Raw genomic sequence first — 24,551 nt, forward strand, 5'->3', positions numbered from 1 at the left:
TCCCAAGCTTAGAGGGAAATATTTAGTTTTTACCATTAAGTATGATGAATGACTTTTAAAGATATTTAATCTATTTTTTTTTTAAAACAGCTTTATCATGATATAAATCATGTACCATACAACACACCCACTTAAAAGTGTGAACTCTTTGGTTTTTAGCTTATTCACAGAATTGCATAACTATCACCATGATAAATTTTAAAACCCTTTTCATCACCCAAGAAGATGCTCTATAACCTCTCCCAATCATGGCCCATTTTCTCCTCTCCCTACCTGTCTTGTTCCCCAACCCATCACCTGGCAATCACTTAAAAAATATGACATATTTCTTACTGTGTGATCATAGTTTCTTTTTTAAAGCTGAATTAGAAGGCAACTGATTTTATTTATTTTTGCCCTTGAAGCTCCCAACACAGTTTGGGTGCATATTAATTTCTTAATATTTTAAATTAATCAATTAATTATAGAGTGCATAACAATCTGGGTCACTTGGTTTTTCAATGTTCCTTAGTAGCTGAGATGTATATACTGAGGACTGCTCTTAATCCACCCTTTACATCCATGTTTTAGGATGAATCAGTAAATTTAATATAAATCCACAATTTTCCACTTAGAGAAACCATTTTTGGATATGTATTGTGTTATTTTTAACTTTTCTTTATATGTTAAGGTCTTTTATTTGCTGATCCTAAGAACAACTCTTACGTAGAGAATGCAAGATTGGAGAATAATTGTCTCTTGTTTTGCCCAATCACTAAATTTATTACAGAATGTTATAGGCATAGGCAATGGTTAGCAAACATAGATATTACATTTCACTTAGAAGTCAATTTCAAGTTTAACACTTTGAAGGTCCATAAACCTACGTTAAAATCATTTTTTCCTGTGTTGGGGAATGAACCCAAGATCCCACACTTGGTAGGCAAGTGCTCTCTACCTTTTGAGCCAGGACCCCAAGTCTTTAGCTATTGTATTTTGTTTCTGAGATAGGGTTTCTCTAATCTGCCTGGCCTGGCCTCATGCACATGATACCCCCTCTTTGCCTCCAAAGTTGCTGGGATCAGGGCCATGTGTTACCACACCTGCCCTCATTTCTGATTTGACAGTCCTCTCAGAGAAGAAAGGCATCTAGAAATTCTGCAGCCCAGTTTGAGTCACCCTAATTTCTTCTCCATGGTTTCATGTGCATGTGTGTGTATGTGTGCGTGAATGTGCAAGTGTGTAAGTGTGCAAGTGTGGATGTGTGAGTGTGTGTGGGGTATTTGTAAGAGTGGGGGGGTGTCATGACCAGTGTGAGAGGGTCCATTGACCTGAATGGGAGTGACTAGGGATTAAGAAAAAGACACAAAGACAGACATAGAGAAAGCTGGGGTTGGGTAGGCCCAGCACTCCTGATGAGAGATGCTGGTGACCCCCTCCATCTCCAACCACATTTATTTATATGCAAGTATGGGAAAGGGGGATGAAGTGCAGGTGGAGGTCTCATGGGTCCAGTCACATAGATGGCAGGAACAGCGCAGCTGTGGCATGTTGCTATTTACTGCAGACTATCCTGACCCAGTCAGCGTGTCCTGTCTTCCTTGCAAGGCAGCCTTGTTGAACCTTGCTTCCCCTTGGCTGGGTCTGTGCCTCTCACCCAAGAGGCCCTTGGCAGAGCTGTGCTCAAGCCTGGGCTACTTCCAGTGTCTCAGTCTCTCACAGGGAGGTGTGGGGGGACTTATGGAGTAACTCTCTTCTTAAGAGTAAAGTTTGAAAAAAACATAACCTTTCAATAATTTATACTTTTACTATACCTTAAACAGACAATCTATTGATTTTCTTTCCTAGTTCAATTTTGTGGGGAAATTGCTTGGACCAAGAGGAAATTCCTTGAAGAGACTACAGGAAGAAACAGGTGCTAAGATGTCCATCCTGGGCAAAGGATCAATGAGAGATAAAGCACAGGTACTGAACTTTTACTTGATATTGATCATGTGCAGGAAGCTTGCCTGAACATTGGTAATCAATTCATAAGTACCCCGTACTGACCTCCCAGCATTGCCTGTGGCTCTCACCTGTGGGACCACCCTACTAGTCATGGAGGGATCCCCCCTGTCTCCTTAAAAATGTCAGTATTGCCTTTCTTTCCTTTCAGAGCCGATATTCCATATTGTCACTCTCTTTAGTCCTCCGTGTAGGTTGCTGTCAGATCTTTTCACTTCAATCCTCTGTAGAATGTTTCTATATATCTGTGCTCATTTTCTGTAATTCCCTGGATGGATATCTATTCTTTCTTCAACCTTACCCCTTAATCACATCCACCATACCATTTGTTTATTTTAGCTCTCTGTTCCATTTCACTTTGATCCTCTTACATGAAGTAATTTCAAATACCCATCCACAAATCTCAAAGAATCCTGGTTATTTCTTGCCATGTTTCAACGATATTAAACAACTCACCTGACCCCCAAAAGAACAATAAGCCAAGAAATATATCAAGTTTCATTTTTGAGATGATTTATCTCACATCTGAACTGCATCATTTCCTAGCCGATAAAGTGACAGCAATTTCTTTGTGTTACAATTCAGTGTTTAAGAGGGATTTTTTGAAAATTTATTGCAAAGCATTTGATGTGTACAGTGCTATCATTTGACCAGGCTATATTTTTATGGTTTTGTATGTAATTTTATGTTATTATGAAAAATGAAATGTTCACTTATTTGTGACTATGGGGATACTTAGAAAATTGCTTAGGAACTTTACCTTCTAAGTATTAATTAGACATCTTAGATAAAGGGGTTTACAGTGAAAGATGTCACCTAACTGGTGAGTAATATATCACCCGTGGAACATTTTATCTTTCTGGTAATAAGTCTCTGTTTAGGGTTTGAACAAGACATCCCATATGGTACTTTTGAAAGAATGGTTCAATAGTCAACTCTATGAATTACAAAAGTGATAATTTTGCTGGCATTTATTCTGGGTAACTTTTGTGTTTAGTTTCAGGAACAAGTAGGTTCTTGTCTATCCCTCATCTCTATTTCTCTGGCTCCATTTAGAAGAACTATTACAAGTTTTTAACAGTATCTAGTGAATAGATAAGCTTTTGCCATCTACTACAAACCAATTTAGAGTCTCTTTATAGCTGAGATGGAAAATGACATATCAAATCTATGTCAGTACTCCCATATTCTGTCTTTATATTCTCCAAATATCTCACATTCTTGCATTACAAAGTTTCTATTGTTTGCTTTTATAAGAGTCTTAAACACACCTTAAGGTTTCAGTCAGGCGTCGTCTCTGGGCAGTTTCTCTGGTCTCCTGTAATACCCAACTACTCCTTTAACACTTAATATGATTTACTGAATTACCTGTTTATCTCATTCAACTGAAGCTGGAGAAATGTCCTAGTCAACTTTCATATTGGAAACCTCTATGTTGGCACTTCCTGTGCTCTGAAACAGATAGGTTTATATTTTTCATCCCTATGTATTTGGACACTTTTTCCTGTTCATACATTTTAAATTGGATTCTTTTTTCCCTATAAGTATGTTCGGTACCAGCATAAGTATTTGAAAATCCAACAAGAAGCAAATGTGCTTCGATTAAGCTCCTCCTGGGTTTCACTCACTGATGCCACCTGTTACTTCAGTTTCTGCTCCTCATTACATTTTGGGTGATCCATCATGTTTGACTGTGCATTGAGTGTTTTCATTTTTCTTAACAATGTAAAATAAAATGAGAATATTTGATAATGATAATAAAAACACATCATCCTGTAAAACACATTTTCTCAAATCTAGATTTGGCTCTAACTGTCAAAAGTACTAGACACACTGCTGAAATGAAACCACAGATGGGCATGAAATTTTACCTAGGAAGCGCTTGACTAAAATAAATATAAATCCTTGTAAATTATTGATGACTATGCTGCTACTTTGACTGTCTGGAACATGACTAGAATAGAAAGATTTTACATGATTTGATTTTTTATACTAAGTTAATGAAACTCAGCTGGTTCTGCCGTGGAAGTCTTGCGTGTTGCACGTGGACAGTCATGCAAGTTGACAGATATTCATGTGTTAATGTATTTGTTGATGATACTCGTTGTCACTCACAGCTTACAACCATACATGTCACGTCCATACCTATTGTGACAGCCAAGCCGTGTCACTATTTAATCACTTCTCCTCCATACCACCTGATTTCTTAGCTCACCTCAGGGTTAGGGTTCAAGTTAGCCAAACTCACTAAAAACTTAGTCACAATCACTATTTCGCTCCATTCTTCACCCAGTCCCTCTCCCCAGTGCCCAAGACCTGACTGTCTTCCCTTCCCAGTCTCCTGAGGTCAGAACTTGATGCTTGGACTCTGTCCTCCTGCACAGTCTGATGCTATTTATGTGCTTCTGAACCTAAAGCTACTGTCCAGCCTCTAAGCGCTCTTTAAGCTTTAAAAGCTACCTTTATGTATTTACCTACTCCTTGAAATGTCAATGTGGGTAAAAAGCTCTGAAACATGTCCACACACACACACGCTCGTGCACACACAAACTCACATGCGTCTCCTTGAGTAAACATCAGCCGGGCTCCTCTCAGCCTCTTCTCAAGCAGGCCTGACCATACAAAGACAGAAAGATTAGCGAGGTTTATTAAAAGTGCACAGCATCCAGCAGAAGGAGATCAACAATGAACTGTACATCTTTGTCACAGTCTATTCAGTTAAGAGATAACTGGAGTATTTTGATGCATTTCTTAGGCCCTTACAGGCAAAGCTCAGGTCAGCAGGCCCTTCCTGTGTCCAGTTGTCAAAAAATATGATGTAACAGTTGTTTAGCAACCTTAATGCTGATTGTTTCTCTGTATTGTGTGTACTGTTGGGGTGCTACACAGTATGTCTAAAACTGGGTCCTTACCTTGTCAAAGAAGGGGATATTTGCAGAGTCATCTAAGTCAAGAAAAAACTAAACAAAAAGATTTATTCCCTATCAGCCATGTGCTCAAGAGCAGATTCAATACTATGCTATATAAGAGTATCAAGCCTGACTCCAACCTGCGCAAAGCCTATAATTTAATGAAACATCCTGACCTGTTTAACGTTTCTTTAAAAATAATTAAGAACAAGTTGAACACTTGGATTAGTAGAAGGATGGAATGACAGACTCATTTAAGTTTGCATAGATCTAAGTAATAATTTGTTCTTTTGATAGAAGAATATGAGGTTAAGATTTATTACCAAATCATTATAAAATTGACTATATCATTTAGAAAATACTTTTAGTGTGTGTCATAAGAATACTCAACAAGCTTAATGTTTTATTTGTGTTATTTTATTCTTGGTGATTATGGAGAGCCTTTACTTTTTGTTTAGTTACACTTACCCAATAACTCTGAAAACAAAGAAAGGTAACAAAAACAAAACAAAACAAAATGTAGTATTATCTTATGTAGCTCCAGTTATTTCCTGTCTTATAGTCATGAGTTCTTTCCAGATTGATCAGATCCCAAAATATATGCACTCACTTTCTACCTAAAACTGACAAGCAATGCTCAAACAAAAGACAAATTTTTAATTGTGAGGGTGAAGTGATTGTTGGAGAAATCTAGAAAGTAAAATCTAGAAAGTCACTATGGTGACACTGTTCAAGATTCCTAAAGAAACTAACAGTTCAGAAGTTTCTTTAAAGTCTGTCCTTCACATATCACACAAGCAGATGATGTGAATAACTGCAGCTGACAGCCTTCTAGCCATTCCTTCTGTAGCTTCAGAGACAGTGATGCTCTTTTAACATTGTTGATCACACATTTTGGTGAGAGAGAATGGAGCAAGCAGTGATCCTATAAGCTCATGTTTGGAAGGGGTGAGGTGTAAACCCCCATGAAGAAAGGTTAAAGAAATCAGACAGTGGCCAGGCACCTAGACCAGAGTGAGGGAACAGAAGCACACGGAACCAGATTTTGTGCAGACTCTCCCCTCAACCTGAAATGGAAATCACAAATGGCCGTGAAATTAAATTATATGGTAAGGGAAGGCACTTTGGCCTTTCTTGTAATTAATTATCTTGGTTGGAATTATGGAATGTGATCTTAAAACATGCTATCTATTGTATGTTGAAAGTTCAGTGCTGTTTGGTGTAGTTTTATTTGAAAACCTGTGATAATTCTCAAGGCAAGCTTTTCTGTCTTTGATGTGCTAATAACATGTGCAGTTTCTGTTTTTCAATATATCTTCTGTATTTGGTGATGGCTACTTTAGTAAATCTTTTCTGATTTCATGACAAGATGGATTTTCATCAACAATAAAATCAACTCTAAACCTTTCTAAACCTTCAAAGAGAAGTGGCTGCCTGTTGGGCAGTGTGGGTGTGAAACCCATACCATCCATCCTTCTCTCATTTGGCTTCTGGGCTCTGTCTAACATCAAACGCTCTTATAGTCTTTCAAATCCTGAAGGGGTAAAGCCATGCTCACTGCTTGTCAATCATGCTGTGATTGGTTACATACACTCCTGCTTCAACTCTTTAATATCTGGAACACCAAAGCAATTTATAATCCTACAAAATCAAGAGCCCAGACACTTCAACTTTCATTCTAGCTGTGCCCCTAATAAAGTATATTTCTTTCTCAGATTCCTTTCTGTAGTAAAGAATCCTTAGTTCATCTTGACCTCTAGCAGACATAGCAAAATCAGCACAATGATTTGCTTAAATATCACCTGTTTGTGAAGAACAAGGAGAATATTATAAAAATTACAGTGAGTGGAATTTTATTTTTATTTTACTTGCTGCATTTTTCTGTTCTGCTACCTGAATTCTAAAAAGTTAAAATAAGAGACTAACAAGTCCCACCTGAACAAAAGTGAATATAAAGAAGAATATTGTATTGTCAATATGTATTTTGTGGGAACTCAGTGAAACAGTACATAGTTTCAAATTATAATATATTTGGGCTCTAAGTGGTCCAGTGATCATAAGGATTAGGTTTGAGTTGAATTTGTGAGATATATCTTCATCCTTTCATGTATGAGTAATTTGTCACTGACAGTGTTATACCACGGGTGACCTTAGAATGACAAAAAGAAAAGCCATAAGTCTATCCAGGCTTAGTTTTTTCATAAGTTTCAGTGACAGCATATGAGGCTGCATTGTTGTATGTGTTGCAAATCTAAGGTATATTATCTTCACTTATTAATTTCCCTTAGTCTGATTTTGCATAGTTAAACAAATTTATTTTAATTATTGTAATTAAGGGTTTCTGTTAAAAGAGTTTCAGGGACCTAATGTCCTAGTCATAAATGATGGTTCCCATACTGAAAAGGTTATTTTAAAGCTGCTAATATCTTTTCCTGTACTGTCAGCTGTGGTTCATTGTTTGCACTGCACCATCATTCTCCCAAGAAGAGTGAAACAAGAGGATCACAGAATCAAAATGTCTCCTATCACATTGCAGGATATTTTTATTTATAAAACTATGAAAGAAATAGAAATATGGAAGTGGAAATTCCTAGACATTTAGCATTTTGCAAACCAAAATTGTAATAGTACTTTTCTTACCATGATGAATGTTTATCCTTTTTTTCATATTTACTGTCCATCTCAAGATACTATAATAACAATTCAAATGAAATATAACCAGTCTGCAAAGGAACTCAATATATTTTGGGAATATTTTGAATTTCATGTTCATTGGCATCTTGGAAGATGGTCACATGTCCACTGACGTCTCTTCTGGAGAGAGGGGTGTGGAAATGAATTCTCTTCCATGAATCTGGGTAGCTTCAGACTTGCTGGGAACCAATAGAATGCAGACCAAGTGTTCATTTGATTCCTGAGACAACTCTGGGGAAGCTTTCCATTTTTTCCCTTATTTGCAGAATCACTATCTCTGAGAATTCAAGGAGCCCTTGCAAATATTTTGAAAATCCCGAGTCTGCCACCTGTGATGAAAGAGCTTTTAGATGACTCCAGCCCCCAGCCATTTGAGTGATAGCCAGCTCAAGTTCTTCATTGGCGGCCTCAGAAATCCTGGAGCAAAGGGAATCTACCCATTGTTCTCCATCTGACCCAAAGGAGCCATGGACATATGCATCGTGAGAAGACAGTTGTTATTTTAGGCCAATAAGCACAACATAGTTAGTTATGCAACAATAGATGACTGGAACACACTACCACAGCTTTTTATATAACATTAAAATATTGCCAAGCTTGTCATCAATTTTCCACTATGAGATTTGTTCTCTTCTTTCAGTGCTGCTGTTCTCCAAATGATAAACACTACAGACCCGTAAGTTTGGAGGGTTTTTTTTTGTTTTATTTTGCTTTGTGTGTATGTGAGTATTGGACAGGTGATGTTTTCATTTCATTTTGCTTTGTTTTTACTTGCACCTTACCTTGAATTTGACTCTCCTAGTAAGTAAATAATTGAAGCCACTTTTATGTTTCTTAGTTCCCCTTTTTGAACAAGAAAGATCTTCGAAGATTTGTTTTGGTTCAGAAATTATTCATATGGCAATTTTGTGCTAAAAATGTTAACTGAGTTTGTTACACCATTTGCCAGTTCTTGCATTTCTTAGAGAAGGTGAAATTTAGATGTAAGGATCAATTTATATAATACATAAACCATCAGGACTACTAGTAAAATATGTACCATTAACATTTATTTTTACTACTTTCTTAAATTGTGAAATAATGTCCAAGCAGCATCCTTAGTGATTGTTCAGTTTCATGGCGTACAGTCAGATATCACTTATGTATTATGAGTATGCTTTGTCTAAGTGTTGCATACCCATGTCTTTAGTGTTCTTTCATAGACACAATATGTGTGTATTATTTTCTTTAGCAGAAAGCTTTTATTATCAACATAAAACCCCACGAGTTGTATTGTGAACAAATCTAAACCATATGCAACTTCTCAAATTCCATATTACAGGTTTTGTCTTTAAAATATTAATTTGATTAATGTTTTCATTTATTTAAAAATTTTTTGGTCATAGTGGGGTCTGAATCAGGGTCTTGCACTGGGTGGGCAGACACTATACCACTAGATCCACAATTCCAGCCTCTTTTTGCTTTTGGTATTTTTCAAATAGGGTTTCCTATTTATGCCCAGGCCAGCCTGGACCATGATCCTCCTACTTAGGCTTCCTGTGTAACTTCACACTCCCAGCTTTTTTGTTGATTAAGAAGGGATCAGAAACTTTTTTGTGTGGGTTGTCCTTGAACCAGGATCCTCCCTATGTCTGTATCCTGAGTAGCAAAGACTGCAGGCTTGAGTCACCATACCCAGCAGAATAATGTCCTACAATAGGTTCATGTCTTTGCTTTGTGCACACTCTGTAAGAAAACAGTACATTCATGCGGGCATGTCATTGGCTCAATAGGAGAAAGAAAAATTCCTCAAAAAGCATTGGGAAATTGCTCATTTTAGAATATATTTTTTGTTTTATGAATAAGTATGATTATCAAGAAAGAACAGTTATCTAAAAAGTTAAATAATAATATTTCTTTGATTTTAATTAATTATTTTAATTGTATAATTAATTGTTTTAATTATTTTATTTAATTTTTAACGTATTTCTTGGGTAGAGAGTATAATTCAATAAATGTATGCAATGTGTAATGCTCAAATCAAGATAATTAATATTCCCATCTCCTTAAATTTTTAAAATTGTGCATATTTACGAAATACAGTATCTTATTTTAACGCTGGTGTGTAATATCTATTGGTCAAAACAGGGTACTTAATGTTTCCCTTTGAGTCCGGAGACTTTTCTGGCTCTTTATAAAGTAAGTAATGGTTCTTCCTGAGCTATACGCCCCCTCCACTGCACTGCCCAACACAAACTTAGTCCTCCCATCAAACTGTGTTTCTGAACCCATCTTCCAATCTGCCTCTGTGCCCCGGACTCCCATCCTGTTCAGTCTCTAGCGTTCAATCTCTTAGAAAAGCCATTGATGAAAAGATTAGGGTTGTTGACATCTTCCTGTTTTTAGAAAGATGCTATTAAATTATTGTTTCAAGAGGTTGAAACTTGACCCTAATATAAGCCATGTTCTTTGAAGAGAAACTTGGGTGTCTTGTTCTAGCACAATGTGGGGAATTTTGAGGTACAGTTAAGAGGCTAATGGGCCCAGAGTGGGAAAACTCAAGAGGAAAATCCTGCACTTAACTCAAGTGCCTCATCAGCACTAATTTAGCTTCAAATTTCATTAGTGGCAGTGACTTAGAGTTCTGTTACCCCCCGTCTTAGCTCTTACTTCACAAGTCAAGTGAAAGTTGAATTGTAATTGACTTGCATTGATCCCAAATAATCTGATTCATTCCTTAGTTGAGTTGAGTTGTCATGAATACTGGAAAATTTGTTTGGGTTTTGGCTAACCTTTGTTGAAAAATAGAAAGCTCTGTTTTCTTGCTCTCATTAATGCTTCACAGAACCTAGAGAATGACAGAAATCACTAGCCTCTCATACAGTGAGTTAGCACATAGCTGACCACACTTTTCCTGGGTTTCTGTGTGTGTGTGGCCTTACCACGAGCAAAGCCAGAAAGGGTGAGGAGAGGAAATGTAGGACGGAAAAGAATGTTTGCTCATTTTTCTCTAATCACAACTGGTTGCATTGCAGCTCTTCACTTTGCAGTAAGGCAGTCTTCTGAGCACGTGTGGGAATCTTCCCAGGGCCCTCAGCTGAACTGTGTAATGCAGACACAAGTTGCAGGAGCAAGCATTACTAAATGCCAATGAAAGAAACACACACGCTTGTGCATTTCTTCACTTCAACTCCTTATGAACACATTCACTTTCAACAAAGGTTGCTATTTGGGGTGTGGGGAGCATGGGGAGAGCTGGGATTAAAGTGCAGTGCTTTGCACAAGCACAAGCATGGGACATGCTTATTTTTCTAGAAAGTGTACTTTCTATGTTTTTTGCACAAACTTAACATTTTAATTTTGAAAACACTGCCATTAAATACCTTTGCTTTTTGAAGTTAGACTATTTAGATCACCAGTAACTCCTCTAGTACTCTTGAGTGTGGTTCACCACCATCCTCCAATTAATCCCTAGGCTACAGGAATGTGTAATTGCTATGACCTGCAGCTACAGCCTCACTATGAGGTTAAAAAAAAGAAGAAGCAAATAAAATACGTGCCTTGATTTGAAGAATTGTGACTCTCTCTAGGAGATTCGAGGTTCCCATTCTTAAGTTTATAATCCCTCCCGCCATTTGCTGTTTCCTATTTTTCAATAGTGAGCTTAGTGCCTCCTCATTTTCTCATCCTTCTATAGGTTTTGCAACATTGTACTTTAATAACATTAGATATCTTATGAAATGTTTTTATAACATTAGATACTTTATGGAATGTTTTTCCTTTTCACCTATCTAACTTAAAACAATTTTAAAGGTAAACAATTGAAAATCAGATATAGTTTCAGAGTTTCAAACCTTGATAACCCTCATTTTCATCTTCTCAAAGGTGAGAGGGGTGTTTAGTTCCTTGGTGGCAGCACCAACATCATATTTACTTAGATTTACCTAAGTCCGCAGTCACCCCTACTAATGCAGGAGTGTGAAAGAGGCAGAATAAGATGGGGAGCTGTCAACTGAACTGACTTATCTTACCTCTGTTGAGTTAATACTATCAGGATTCCAGTTGTACAAATTTTAGATTAAAATTTGTATGCACATTCCATTTAATAATAATGTAAATTAAAGCATACAAAACTTTTATTATACCTTTATCATTTGTCTTAAGGAAGATTTCATAATATGAGTCGGGCACCACTGTGTTTGGTTGGCAGCTCTATAGTTTCAACAAAATAACCTAGTAGAGAAGAATTACACCTTGTTTGTTTCAGAATTCCATGGCAGTGACTGTGGGGTGTGTGAGTTTTCATCCATCTGGTCTGAGGTATAACATATGGGTTTCTATCCCATCACACGTAGTATATTCTTAATATAACCCTAAATTGGAAGAGAAACATACAGATACAAGTCTAATTCATTCATGTCTGTAGCTATAATATATTGTTGCTCAGGAGATAACTGGCAAGGTTATCTTGCTTGATTTTAGTATGTTAAAAAGCAAACAACAATCAAGAAAACCAGTTTTATGAAATTAGGCTGGTTTAGCTAAGAGATTCCTAGCATGAAGGAACCACAGCATTAAAATAAATAGACTTGATGTTTCTTAAAACATTTTAGCCCAAGCTAAGTAAGCAGAAAATACATCCAAGTTACTTTAAATATCCAAAAATTACCTAGAAGATACAGAAGATTGAGTTAGCCATGGTTCTGTGCTATGATCTCGCCTCTGTAGAGCTGAAAAGTTTAGATATGACTTATTGATGAAAATGGTAGTGATCCATTCTCTCTCTTGTTGATCACAGAGATGCTACATATGGTGTGTGTAAACAGGGAAATGACCTCCTTCTCAGGGAGAGCTGAGCCGACAGTCTGTAACTGGGGATCAGCAGCCTCCACCCATAGACGCACTTTAACTGGGTACAGCACCTCTGCCTCTGGAGATACCGTTTGTAACTGAGGTTCAACACTCCATGCTCACAGAGAAGCTGGGTAACCACTCTGCAGTCCCCACTCCCTCTGCAGGAGCAAACTCTGCTGCCTGGGCTCTGCTGGGGAGTCTCTGTGTCTTTAGAGCGCATGCTTCTTTTGAGGATGAGCTTTTTTCACTTCTTTTTTATGATTTTTAATTTTTTATTAGGATGTATTCATCATACAGGGGAGATTCATTGTGACAATTCCAAATAGACTTACACTGTGCATTGTTTAAATCACACCCACCATCTCTCCCCTTGACTCTCTCTCCTCTCCACTTAAAGCAATTGAAAGAGGTTTCACTTCTTTATCCCTATAGAATTCTATAGATTAGAAAGTTGATCAAAGTTTATTTAACTGTACAACTAATAAATAAATTCTTCAATTTTACACGTCACTGTTTAAATTGTAAAGCAAAATACCCCTTAAATCAGGTTTTCCTTTATTTATTGGCTTTATTGACAACAGTGAGGTCAAATCATTACAGTCTTGGCCACACCTTTGATACACTTACACACACTAAGATCTACTTCTTTAGCATCCCAAATGCATACAATATGTCTGGTGTAATCCTAGCTACTCACAAGATGGGCATAAGAGGATGACCAAGGTTCAAGGCCAGCCCCAGGCCAAAGTTAAAAACACATGGGTTGTGGTGGTGCATGTTAGTGGCCCAGGTACCTAGAGGCGGAGGTAGGAAGATCACCAGTAGAGGCCAGCCTGCAAAAGCATGAGACCCTATATGAAAAAGAAACTAAAAACAAAAGGCCTGGGGTATAGCTTTGGTCGTGAGGCCCTGAGTTCATTCCCCATACAATAAGTTTTCATCACTGCAATCAACATGAATTTTTTCATCTCAAAAATTCCTTTGGGCCTCCCTCAGTGTGGTAGCATTCTGTGGGTCCCTGCCTTCTGTTACTATAACCTTGTAGGATTTCACTAGTGAACTTGTATAGTTGATAGGATGGACTTTTCCTGCATTCTTCCTGTTCACATGAATTCTGGCATCTTCCCTGTGGTTGGGTGTGTGAGCATCGCTCTGTTCTATTATTGAGCTTTGCACTGTGTGGCCACACCACAGTTTGTTCATGCATTCCTCATTTGATGGTAATGTAGGATACTTTCAGCTTGGCTATTATGAAGAAGGCTGCAGTAGAGATGGATATATGTTATCGTGTGAGTGTCCACATAGACAGTTCAGGAATTATTTATTCATCACAGGTTAAATCACCAGGCCATCTACACCATCTTTCCATTGCTGTATTTATCATAGAACCATAATTTCATGAGAATATGTAAGAAGGTACTCCTACTGTAGTGGTTGTATATTTACTCTTTTGATTTTTGGTACAGTTTACTTGACATTAGTAATATGCATTATTTCTACAAAAGTCTGTTGGCTATTCATTTCCACTCTGCAAATAACCACTTCTAAATTAAGGTTAGGGAGAATATTTTTCCAGCAGCGCTGTAAATGAGGATGCCCAGAATTCAGAAGTAAACTTCAATTCCGATCCCCTCCACCAGAGAGACTAGATTTCTTAGATAAATGAAGCCATCTGCACCAATTTAAAGAGTTAGACCAAACTGTATTCCTCTGTCTCATATTTCCACATAATTAGCAGTGGCATTTTCAAACTCTATAACCAAGAGGAAAAATTAAGCCTCTCTGAAGAACCGCACACTCTAGAGTTGACACTTTACGAAATCATTTTGTTCTCAGGGAGTCCTCGCCACAGAGCCGCTCCTGACTCTGACCAGATGCCACCAGATCCTGTCTGGTCACTGCACATGGGAGTGGTAATGCTAGAACCGTCTCCTCCCTCACACCAGAGCTAAAGCAGACCTCACATTTCTCAGCTCTCACAGCTTTATGGCGAATCTCTGTGGCTTTTCCAAAGAAGTTCTGATTTTTCTTGCTTTACTCCTCCACTGTAAAATTAGACTCTGGTCATTAAACTCCATGTATGTCTTTTTGGGGGGCTCTAAGTAGTTTTTTTCCTCTAGTGGATGGTGGCGGGCTTATTTCAAATAAAAATATCTGTCTTTTCTCATAATTTTATTCCTTAGTTAGGGTGCTTATCTCTACATGTGCACATTCACTTAGAATAAATGCAAATGCAGTATCTCTATGTACTGTTAACAGAATTTTATCTATACCAATGTAATCCGTGAGATTCATTTATCATGCAATTGCTTTACTTGTGGAAATCTTGGAGGTGGGTTCATTATGAAAATCCACAAGTCAGTTAACATCCCGTACTCACGTCTGTTTTATTTTTGCAGCTTAGATTTCCAATCTGTCTCTGTGCAGTGTTAGTGGGACTGAATGCAGATGAACCACTCAGCTATTCAGGAAGGCTATACATGCTTAGATAATTAATCTAGAGAATGTTTGTCTTCCATGACCTATTGTGTGGGAATTAAAAATTAATTCCTAAACCTAGCTACATTTCCTTATAATGTTAATTACTCAGAAACGTCTTAGGCTTTAAAATAGATGGTAGGTTTAGTTTATCCAGGTAGAAACTACGTGATGCATTTTGTGAAAGTTTTAGAAGGACGTTAGATAAATGAGTGTATTTTTAAAGTTGTTTGAAGGAATCAATTAAAAATAATAGTAATGATAACTGTCTTCCTCAAAGTGTTTAAGCAATACATGTCAGTCGATCATACAAAACATCACTGACTAGAGCTGATGTTCTGCACAGGGCTGTTGCCTAGGAAGAGCCACACAGGAAAAATGCACAGGAGTGGGGAGACCATGGGGAGCCTCCAGGCTGCCTTGTCCTAGAGCCCCGTTGTTCAACGACTGGATGTCCTCCCAGTCTCATTAGCCTTTGGGGTTTTTATTGGTGCTCATTTCATAGGCAAGATTTATGAAGCCATCAGCCATTGGTGATTAAGACAGCCTTCAGCCCCTGCCAAGCTCCCTTCCTGGAGGTTGGGGAGGGTAAAGTTGAAAGTCCCCACCATCTCATAATCATGGGACAGGTGTCTCTGTCAACCACCCCTCCGTGCTCAGGGGCTTACCAAATCTCCTCAAATAATACACTCCCGTGTGGGTGGAAGGGACTCGTTAGGAAGAACAAATTTGCTCCCTTTTATTGTTCTTATCACTTGAGTTATGAGAGCTTTAGGAGGTCTGTGCAAGAAACAAAAGCAAGAATAAAGAGCAAGCATGTATGTCTTATTACATTGCAGCATCACACATTTACCAGTTGTTTTCATACATCTCTGATTACCTAATTTTAAGTATTGGCTGCAGTTAGCTGTATGAATAGAAGTTGTATTTTTCTATGATTTCATAAATGGTATAATGATAATATTCCTCAATACACTCCACGTTTTCAAATGGACACATTGCTTTAAACTCCTTGTTTACAGAAACTGCTGCAATCCAGCAATAAAAATAAAAAGTATTTAGTGGGATACTTCTTTTTGTAAAGTGGGCTACTTATTTTCAAAGTGAGTAGTTACTTTTTAAACTCCAGTGATGGATGTAAAATACAGGCAGAAAACATCTGCAAAATGGACAGTAAGAGTTTCCAAAGGGCTTGAGTCAACACATATTGATAAGAGTTATTTTTAAGAGAAGATGGGGGTACAACTGTACAAAAACAAACGGACCCTTTGGGCTTGAAATTCCTGTTATAACAGAAACTAACAAATTATATTTACTTCAGAGGTTGGTCCATAGATCTGAGGACCCCACTGAGAGTAGCTCTCTGTTTAAAGACAGGATGATTTGAACATTCAAAGAACAACAATTCCAATGAATCGAAACATATGAAACATTTAAATTTCATGATAGAAGCACAAAACACCATCTATGAAAAATTCTTGCTACAATAGAATCTGATATTTGTCAAACATTTAGATATGACTAATAATTTCTAGAAAAAAGGAGAGGGAATGATATAGTATTATATCAATTATATTATATTACATTATATTTTGTTAAATTACGTTTTACTATGTTACACTTCATTATGTTACATTGTATTACACTACATTACATTGTGTTATATTATAAATTATATTAATATAAGCAAAAGCACAGCACTTCAGGGGAAAAATGCTCATGTGTTTTCTACAAGAAATAAATTGAGAAAATAAAAGAGAGTGAGGACCAGCAGAGAAATTAAATGTTGCTTCACACCATACCTGCTTCTAGTTTTGATCCTGAAAATAAGAGAAAAAGCTTAAAAATTATAGTTGAATAAATCAGTTATTAATTTGGTTCTTGTTGTAGATAAAATATCATTAATTCTTATTGTGGTAATGGTAGTGGGATAATGTTCCTTTTACATTTTCTATCCTTAGAAATGCATACTGAAATCAAGATACACTTTTTTAAAATATAGATATGTAAAACAATCTTAGCTGAAAATAAGGTAGTAAAACAATTTCTAATTTAAAATAATAATTAAAAGACTATTATTCTACCAGGGACAGAAAGGCAGCAATGACTTTAAAATTTCATTCAAGGACCTTAAAAATTAGGAGAAATTTAATAAACAAAGGAGATAATTAATTTTGAGAAAATAGTGATTGAGGGCAATATACAAAAAATTGAGAGTCGATACTCAGATACAGTAAAATACAAATGACCACCAGCTCAGTGCTGCTGGATGAGATAAAGAAGATGTCACCAGACTTTGGGTGAGAAACTCGGATAAGCACTTTCAAAATCAAATTCAGGTTGACACCAGTGGCTCACACCTATAATCCTACCTACTCAGGAGACTGAGATAGGGTGGATCAAGGTTCAAGGACAGCCTGGATAAGTAGTTTGACAGAAATAACTTGAGAAAGATGGGCTGGAGGTGTGGCTCAAGTGTTAGAGCACCTGTTTTGCAAGTGTGAGCACTGAGTTCAAATCCCAGTCCTACCCCCCAAAACAAACAAAAAAGTAAACTAAATTCATGTTCATTAGGCAGATGAATCTGACAATATTGTAAAATGTGGAAAGAAGTGGAGTGTTGTACTTCTAACTTTTAGGTTTGGGTAGAAAATAATTGATGTTTAGTACTTTAATTTTATAAAAATAAGTTTTCACTTTACTCTGAAGTGGGGTGGTGGTTGTTCTGGCTGTTTACATGAAGACAAATGAAAACCCACTGTTCTGAATTATTTCTGCCAGTTTTGTACCTCGTGTTCCTATGTGCAGTGTTACTGGCATGTGTGAGGTTCATGATAAATACATTTAATATACTTTAATGGGTTACTGTTCCAAGAAATTGTGTATTGCCACAATAGAGGGAGTATTTACATTACATTAAATTAAATTTCAAGATTGCAATTAAATAGAATGATGAAAAATGAAAGCTCAACGTGGCAATTCTTTAGAGCCCAGAGAAATTAGGTTCTTTGATTAACAATTTGAAAAGTTGATAAACAGAGTTTGGAGAACTGCACAAGACACATTGTTTATAATATCACCATCCAAGATTAATGATCTCTCATTAAGAAAGACTGCTAAGTCTATAAATCATTTTATGTTGATAAATTGGTATTATAATATAATATATATTTGCCTTCAGTGTGTGTCTACAGTGAATTAATTTAATTTAAAAACCATGACTTTAGGTTCAGATGTGAAAATTTTCAGTATTTCGTGGTTTCTTACAAATACCTTCAAAGCAATTTTGTAACCTGTGTTTCAGTTATCTTGCATAGGCTTGGTGATGGAATGAAAGAATGTTAGGAATGGACACTGAAATGTATACTCCAAGAAAATATGCTAAGGATGGTGTTGATAAATTGTAAGGCAATATTCATTTTGTTGTACTTTCATCTCAGGGGTTAAGACCACGTTTTTTGGTATAATCCTAAATTTCATCAAGATAAAAACAATGGCAAGCTGAATTCTAGTGAAACCCTTAAAATGAAAATAAAGCAAGACGTAAGCAATATTTTAATTGTTTTTATAAATTGAATTTATTTTGGGGTATAACATACAAATAATTTCCCCATAATTTGTCAGCCTAGTCAACTTGTGCGGTGACTGGAAAATTAAAGCACCAGAGAACAAACTGAGCTCAGATGCCTGGTGTTGTGTCAGCCGTGCAGTTGACTCGGGCAGCCCTAGGCTCGCACAGGGGCCTCCCTCACGGTTGATGCTTTAGGCTGTGATCAGCGCCACTGCCACTGGCCACTGCCGTTGGCCACTGCCACACTGCTGCTTCATGAGGAAAATGTGTTCTCCATCCGCAGTGAGCCCCACACTGCATGGAGCACTTCCCAACTCCGACCCAGAGCAGAGCTGTCCAGGGAGCACACACCTGTCCTGCAAATGTCAAGCGGCCCCTCGAAAGGCAGACTTTCTTTTGTTCAGTTGAAAACTTTGTTTTTCCTACTAGATTCTGATTTTGCTTCTCTTCTGTCGGTAGCACGCCTCGTCCAAATAAAATGACTCGCGACGGCACTCGCTGGCCTGTGACGTTAATTTCACTTGTGTCCATCCACATTGTAGCCTTCAGAATGCAGCTGCGTGTCTCCGTGTGCTTCGGATGACGTCGTTTTGGCAACCTTAAGAGAAAGGATGTGTTATGGCCGGGAGGTGGTGAGAGCCGTGGCCAGGAGTCACGGCTCTGTCGGAAGCGTGGCTATTTCGGTAAAGCGGGAGCTTCTTTCCCGCGGTGTCGTCTGGGTGTGCTGCCTCTCACAGATTCTCAGGTGCTGTCATTCATGGCTGTACAAAGTGAAGTTGTAGGACTTTCTATTCATGTGCATTAGCATTTTTCAAATTTGATAAAGTCAAGTGCATCTTTCTAGGATTCTGGTTCTTCTTCTCCCAAGAAACATAGAGGGCTCTTTTTTATTGTTTTATTATTCATATGTGCATACAAGGCTTGGGTCATTTCTCCTCCTGCCCCCACCCCCTCCCTTACCACCCACTCCACCCCCTCCCTCTCCCACCCACCCCCTCAATACCCCGCAGAAACTATTTTGCCCTTATCTCTAATTTTGTTGTAGAGAGAGTATAAGCAACAATAGGAAGGAACAAGGGTTTTTGCTGGTTGAGATAAGGATAGCTATACAGGGCATTGACTCACATTGATTTCCTGTGCGTGGGTGTTACCTTCTAGGTTAATTCTTTTTGATCTCACCTTTTCTCTAGTTCCTGGTCCCCTTTTCCTATTGTCCTCAGTTGCTTTTAAGGTATCTGCTTTAGTTTCTCTGCGTTGAGGGCAACAAATGCTAGCTAATTTTTTAGGTGTCTTACCTATCCTCGTATCTCCCTTGTGTGCTTTGCTTTCTTTACAAATTACTTGGGGACAGACATCAGTGATGTAAAGTTTGTCATTTTAAAGAGGAGATCTGCAAAAAATGAAAGATTATTCTCTAATAGTCACATAATTTTATTTATGTATACAAACTTGAAAGTGCTTTAAGAGGAACTTTGATTTTACTAGAAAAATTGGAAAGGACAAATTTCATCTTAAAATATGAGTAAAATAGTCAGACAATATGGTAAGTAGATGCTCTGAGGCTTTCTGTGCCCTCCAGGAATGAGTGAGATAAACTGAACACTAATCATTCTTCAGACTGAGCTTCTGACTGTTAAGCCAGAAGAACTTCTAAGTACAAAAAGAAATGTGCAAACTTCAGCTTTTTCAGTAGACACCCATTACATTTGATTTAAACAAAACTGAGTTTAACCTCATATCCAGAATTTTCCAAGTCTTTCAAGCGCTCTCTATGTACCTGAGCAGTTCTGTCTTTGTCTGAAGGGACAGTGTGTGCTCCCACAGGCAGATCTGTGTTCACTACAGAGATGTGACTGAACAGTAAAAAGTATGCACAGATGACAGACAGACAGACAGACAGACAGACCCTACCCTTCAGTAAAGCGAGTCAGTCCAATGAGAGATTCTCTGAAGAAATAAGAAAGAAACGTTTGCCCTTAATCTACCACTACCAGAATTATGTGTTTTTATTTTGTAGAAATTTTCCCTTAGTTTGTGTACACTTCAGTCTACTCCAGCCCCTGTAACCACATCCAAAGAATGAGTTGAAATTTAAATGCAGTTTGAAAACAGTTTCTTGGAAATCAGACATGATTTGCTTAACAGACAACACATGACTTAAACAAAAAAAAATAGCATTGTAAGTAGTTGGACACATTGGTCATTTGCAGATCTAATGCATATGTAAGAAGTTCTATGGTCTCAGGAGAAGAAATCAATTAACCCATGGGTATCCAAGCAATCTAAACGAAGCAGAAAAATTGCAAGAGAGGGAACAAGTAATAGAGGGGACCGACAAACAATGGTTAAGATGAAAGATTTTTATCATGTTAATATGCACATTAAACATAAATGCTCTGGAAGCCCCAATTAAAATAGAGAGATTATCAGATCAGTGTCACACACAACATCTGATTGCATCATGCTTACAACAAACACACTTTAACACAGCACACAAATAGTTATAAATAAAATAATGTAGCTGGGTGTGGTTGCTTAGGCCTATCATCCCAGCTCTCTGAGGATAGGCAGGAGCATCTTGAGTTCAAGGCCAGCCTGGGGTATGGGGTGAATTTGAAAGGAGCCCACACTACATAGAAGACCTTGTCTCAACAAAAGAGAACCACACACACAAAAGAAAACAACAAGAAGAGTAAAAAATTGTGAGTTATGCCAACCACACTAGTCTATTGGAGCTAACATGAACATCTGAGTATCAGATAACTTACAGCTCAGTAGTTCATATTTAAGATAAAAAAAACACTCTGGGATGCCAGTGACCATTTTTAGTGGTAAATATGTGAATTCACCAGAGGTGCACAACCGTGCTCAATTTTATGCACATAGAAATCTGACTTCACAATCTTTGAAATGAGAGCTGTTTGAACTGAGTCAGGAACAGACACAGCCATGGTCGAGAAGTACCTTCTCTCAGCAATCCACAGACCGTGTAGCCAGTAAAGGCACAGAGGAATTGAACATTATCAAATTAAATTTATGAAAATAAGACCCTGCATGCCAAATAAAACATATGCAAATTTCTTCAGTGCACACAAGACATTTATCAAGACACTTATTCTGAACTATAAAAAAAAATCTCAATAAACTTAGAGGGTTCGAATACTAAAAGGTTGTTTTCTGATCACAATGAAATTAATAGTCAACAAGAAAAAAAACTCTAGAAACATCCCCATGTATTTTGCAATTAAATAACACACCTTTAAATAATCCATGGGTTAAAGAAAAAATAAAAAGAAATTTAGGAGGCTTTTTTTAGCTAAATGAAAATGAACACATGCTTAAAAACCCATTAGAAAGAAAGTATGTCAAAACATTGACCTTGGCTTCAGTCTTAACACTAATGAGGTAAACAAATTTAACCAAAGTGAAGAGAAGAAAGAGAACAAAGATCAGAGTGAACTTCAATGAAATACAAAACAAAAACAGAGAATAAAAAAGGTTGTCCTTTGAGAAACTCCATGCAATTGACAAACCTCTAGACAGATTGATCAGAGAGAGAGAAGGGGGGGGAGAGAAGAAACAAATGGTCAATACCAGGAATGGAAGAGGTTACATTGTCATGGATTCAATAGCCATTAAAAGGGAAATAAAAGTTATGAGCAACTTTATGTCACTAAATGCTACAGCATGGATGGAATAGAAAAGCTATTTAGAAGACACAGCTCCCCAAGTTTATGCAAAAGAAATAGGCTGATAGTCCTTTATGAAAGAATTTTATTTCATACTGAAAAGAAAAATAAAAATCCATGCACAAGTGACTTCACTGGTGAATTCCACTGACCAAAGGAGGAAGATATAATACCAATCTTACACCAAATATGTAGACTGTTGGAGAGAAGGGAGTACATCCCAGTTCACTCTTTGAAGCCAGGACCAAACGGATGCATTGCAGGACGCATGCAAAAAGGGAGAAAAACCACTTGTTAGCCTCCATCGATGAATGAGGAGTTGGTGACATCCAACCATTCCTAATAAAATAGTGGTAAACATCTTCACCTTCACAAAGGGCATGTATCGAAAGCCTGGGGTTAACACGACCCCTAATCCTGACACCAGAACATCTTAGCCCAAGTGTAGGAACAAGAGAGTACGTTCCTCAAGTTCTAGCCATTTCAACAGGTAAGGAGTCCTGAACAGAAAAGAGGTGAGTCTGTCTATATGTGCAGACAGCATTACTGGCTATGTGGAAAAGCCATTTATTTTACCATCCATATGTATCCTTATGTGTTTTACTGTATACACAATGAAATTTATTTAAATAAATACAAACAGATAAGTGGCAAAAGAATGTACAGTGGAAAGCTCATTTATTTTTTATAGTTTATCTCATTTTTATTTGACATCAGTTCTTGTTTATGGGTGTAGTATACAATTCAGTGCATGTGTGTACAATGTGGTTTTTTTGTTTTTTAACATTTTTGTTAGTATATAACAGTTGTACAGGGAGTTTTGGTGTGACATTTCCATATATGCTACCATGTATCCTGGTTTGGTTCATTCCCTCCATCATTCTCCCCCTCCCCCCTTTCTTAAAATGACAGTTTCAGTGTTCTGTGTTCGGTGTTCTGTACTCAGTGTTCTGTATTCACGCATGTGTAGAAAATACGTTGAACATATTCAGTTGTGTACTTACATGCTTACATACTCATTTGATTTTGAAGTCCTCTGTGTCTTCTTTGTGTAGCAGGCTACTTTCAGGTAACAGGGTTGGAGGGGTGGAGGGCTCAATGCCAGTAGTCACCAGGTCCAGGTCCAGGCAGGTGATCTCAGCCCAAGTCCACTTCTCCTCAACTTTCTCCATTCTGAGGGCCACTGGAATATTTTCCCTTAAAACTAAAACTAATGCATGAGTTTAGCTAGATTGCCAGGTACACAATAAGCATATAAAATTTATTTTCTGTGTTCTTTGGAAAAATTTAGATATTTTAATGAGGAAACCATACTGTTTTATATTGCATCATGAAAGTTTCACACTTAGCCTAAGTCTGACTAAAACACAGAAAGAGCGCATATGCTGGAAATCTAAAACACCCCTGAGTAAAATTAAAGCAACATCTAAATAAATCACAGAAAATACAGATTTCGGGTAGGGAGCTCAGTACTGCTAACATGTTGTTATTCACAGTTGACCATAAACTCAAGGCCATCCTAGTCAAAATCCCTGATGAATTTCCTGCAGGAAAATGAGAAGCTGACTGAAATTCATGTGCAAATACAGAGGACCTGGATTAGTCAACACCTACGAAGAAGAAAGAGAGCTGACACAGTCTGACTTCAAGTCCTATGAGCAAAAGTATATGGGAACATGGTGTTGGCATTGAAATGACACAAAGGGATCATATTGGTCACACAATGCCAAGAAGCCCCAAGAACGTTGTGTAGATTTAATTTAAGGATCACATGTAGTAAGATTGGACACCTCAGAACCAAACTCTCTGTGGTTGGAGTCCAGGTCCCTCAATGGGTGGCCTGTCACCAAAGACCTTAGTGCTTCATTTTCAACATCTGTGAAATAGACTACTAAGTAGCACCAACTTCAGAGAGCTATCAAAAATGTTAAGTGAATCAGTGTAAGTAAGGTATTTGGAAAACTGGTTGTCACATGGAATCCTTCCTGTAAGTGTGAGCTATTGCCATCGGTCTTCCACCATTGCTATTTCTATTCTGATTCAGCTGTTGTCATTTTCAGGAAGAAAGAAGTGGAACCCTCCCAGAGAAAAGGACTCAAGACTCAGTAGACAAGCAGAGAATCAATTGTTAATTTGAAATAACTTTAAAACTTTCTCAATGTTAAAATACTTTCATAAAATTTCACTGATTTTCCTATCAAATAGTACAGTGAGAAACATTAAAATTCACTTTTGTGGTTTGATCTAGTGATTGTTCTAACACTATGCTTTGCTAGGCTGTTGAGCTGTAATTTTTGGCTCCACGGGCATTATTTTTCTATGTTGCTATTTCTTGTCCATAATTAAAAAGAATTTTTATATCTGATACCACTAAACTTTAAAAGTGAGGACAGT

At 37.5% G+C, this 24,551-nt stretch overlaps 1 protein-coding gene across 7 annotated transcripts in view; it reads left to right on the top strand.

Annotated features, from left to right (window-relative positions):
• Khdrbs2 (KH RNA binding domain containing, signal transduction associated 2) overlaps positions 1-24,551 on the top strand; it is a 497,340-nt gene that overhangs the window by 151,077 nt on the left and 321,712 nt on the right. For all 7 annotated transcript variants that reach the window (XR_012450579.1, XR_012450575.1, XR_012450578.1 and 4 more), the window contains exon 3: positions 1,828-1,944. Coding sequence is in view for 1 of the 7 variants with exons in the window: in XM_074081820.1 (XP_073937921.1) it covers positions 1,828-1,944 (117 nt within the window). In the remaining 6 variants the exon portion in view is untranslated. The remainder of the gene's footprint in view (positions 1-1,827; positions 1,945-24,551) is intronic.

The sequence above is a fragment of the Castor canadensis genome, chromosome 8 (genome assembly GCF_047511655.1).
Source record: "Castor canadensis chromosome 8, mCasCan1.hap1v2, whole genome shotgun sequence".
NCBI lineage: Eukaryota > Metazoa > Chordata > Mammalia > Rodentia > Castoridae > Castor > Castor canadensis.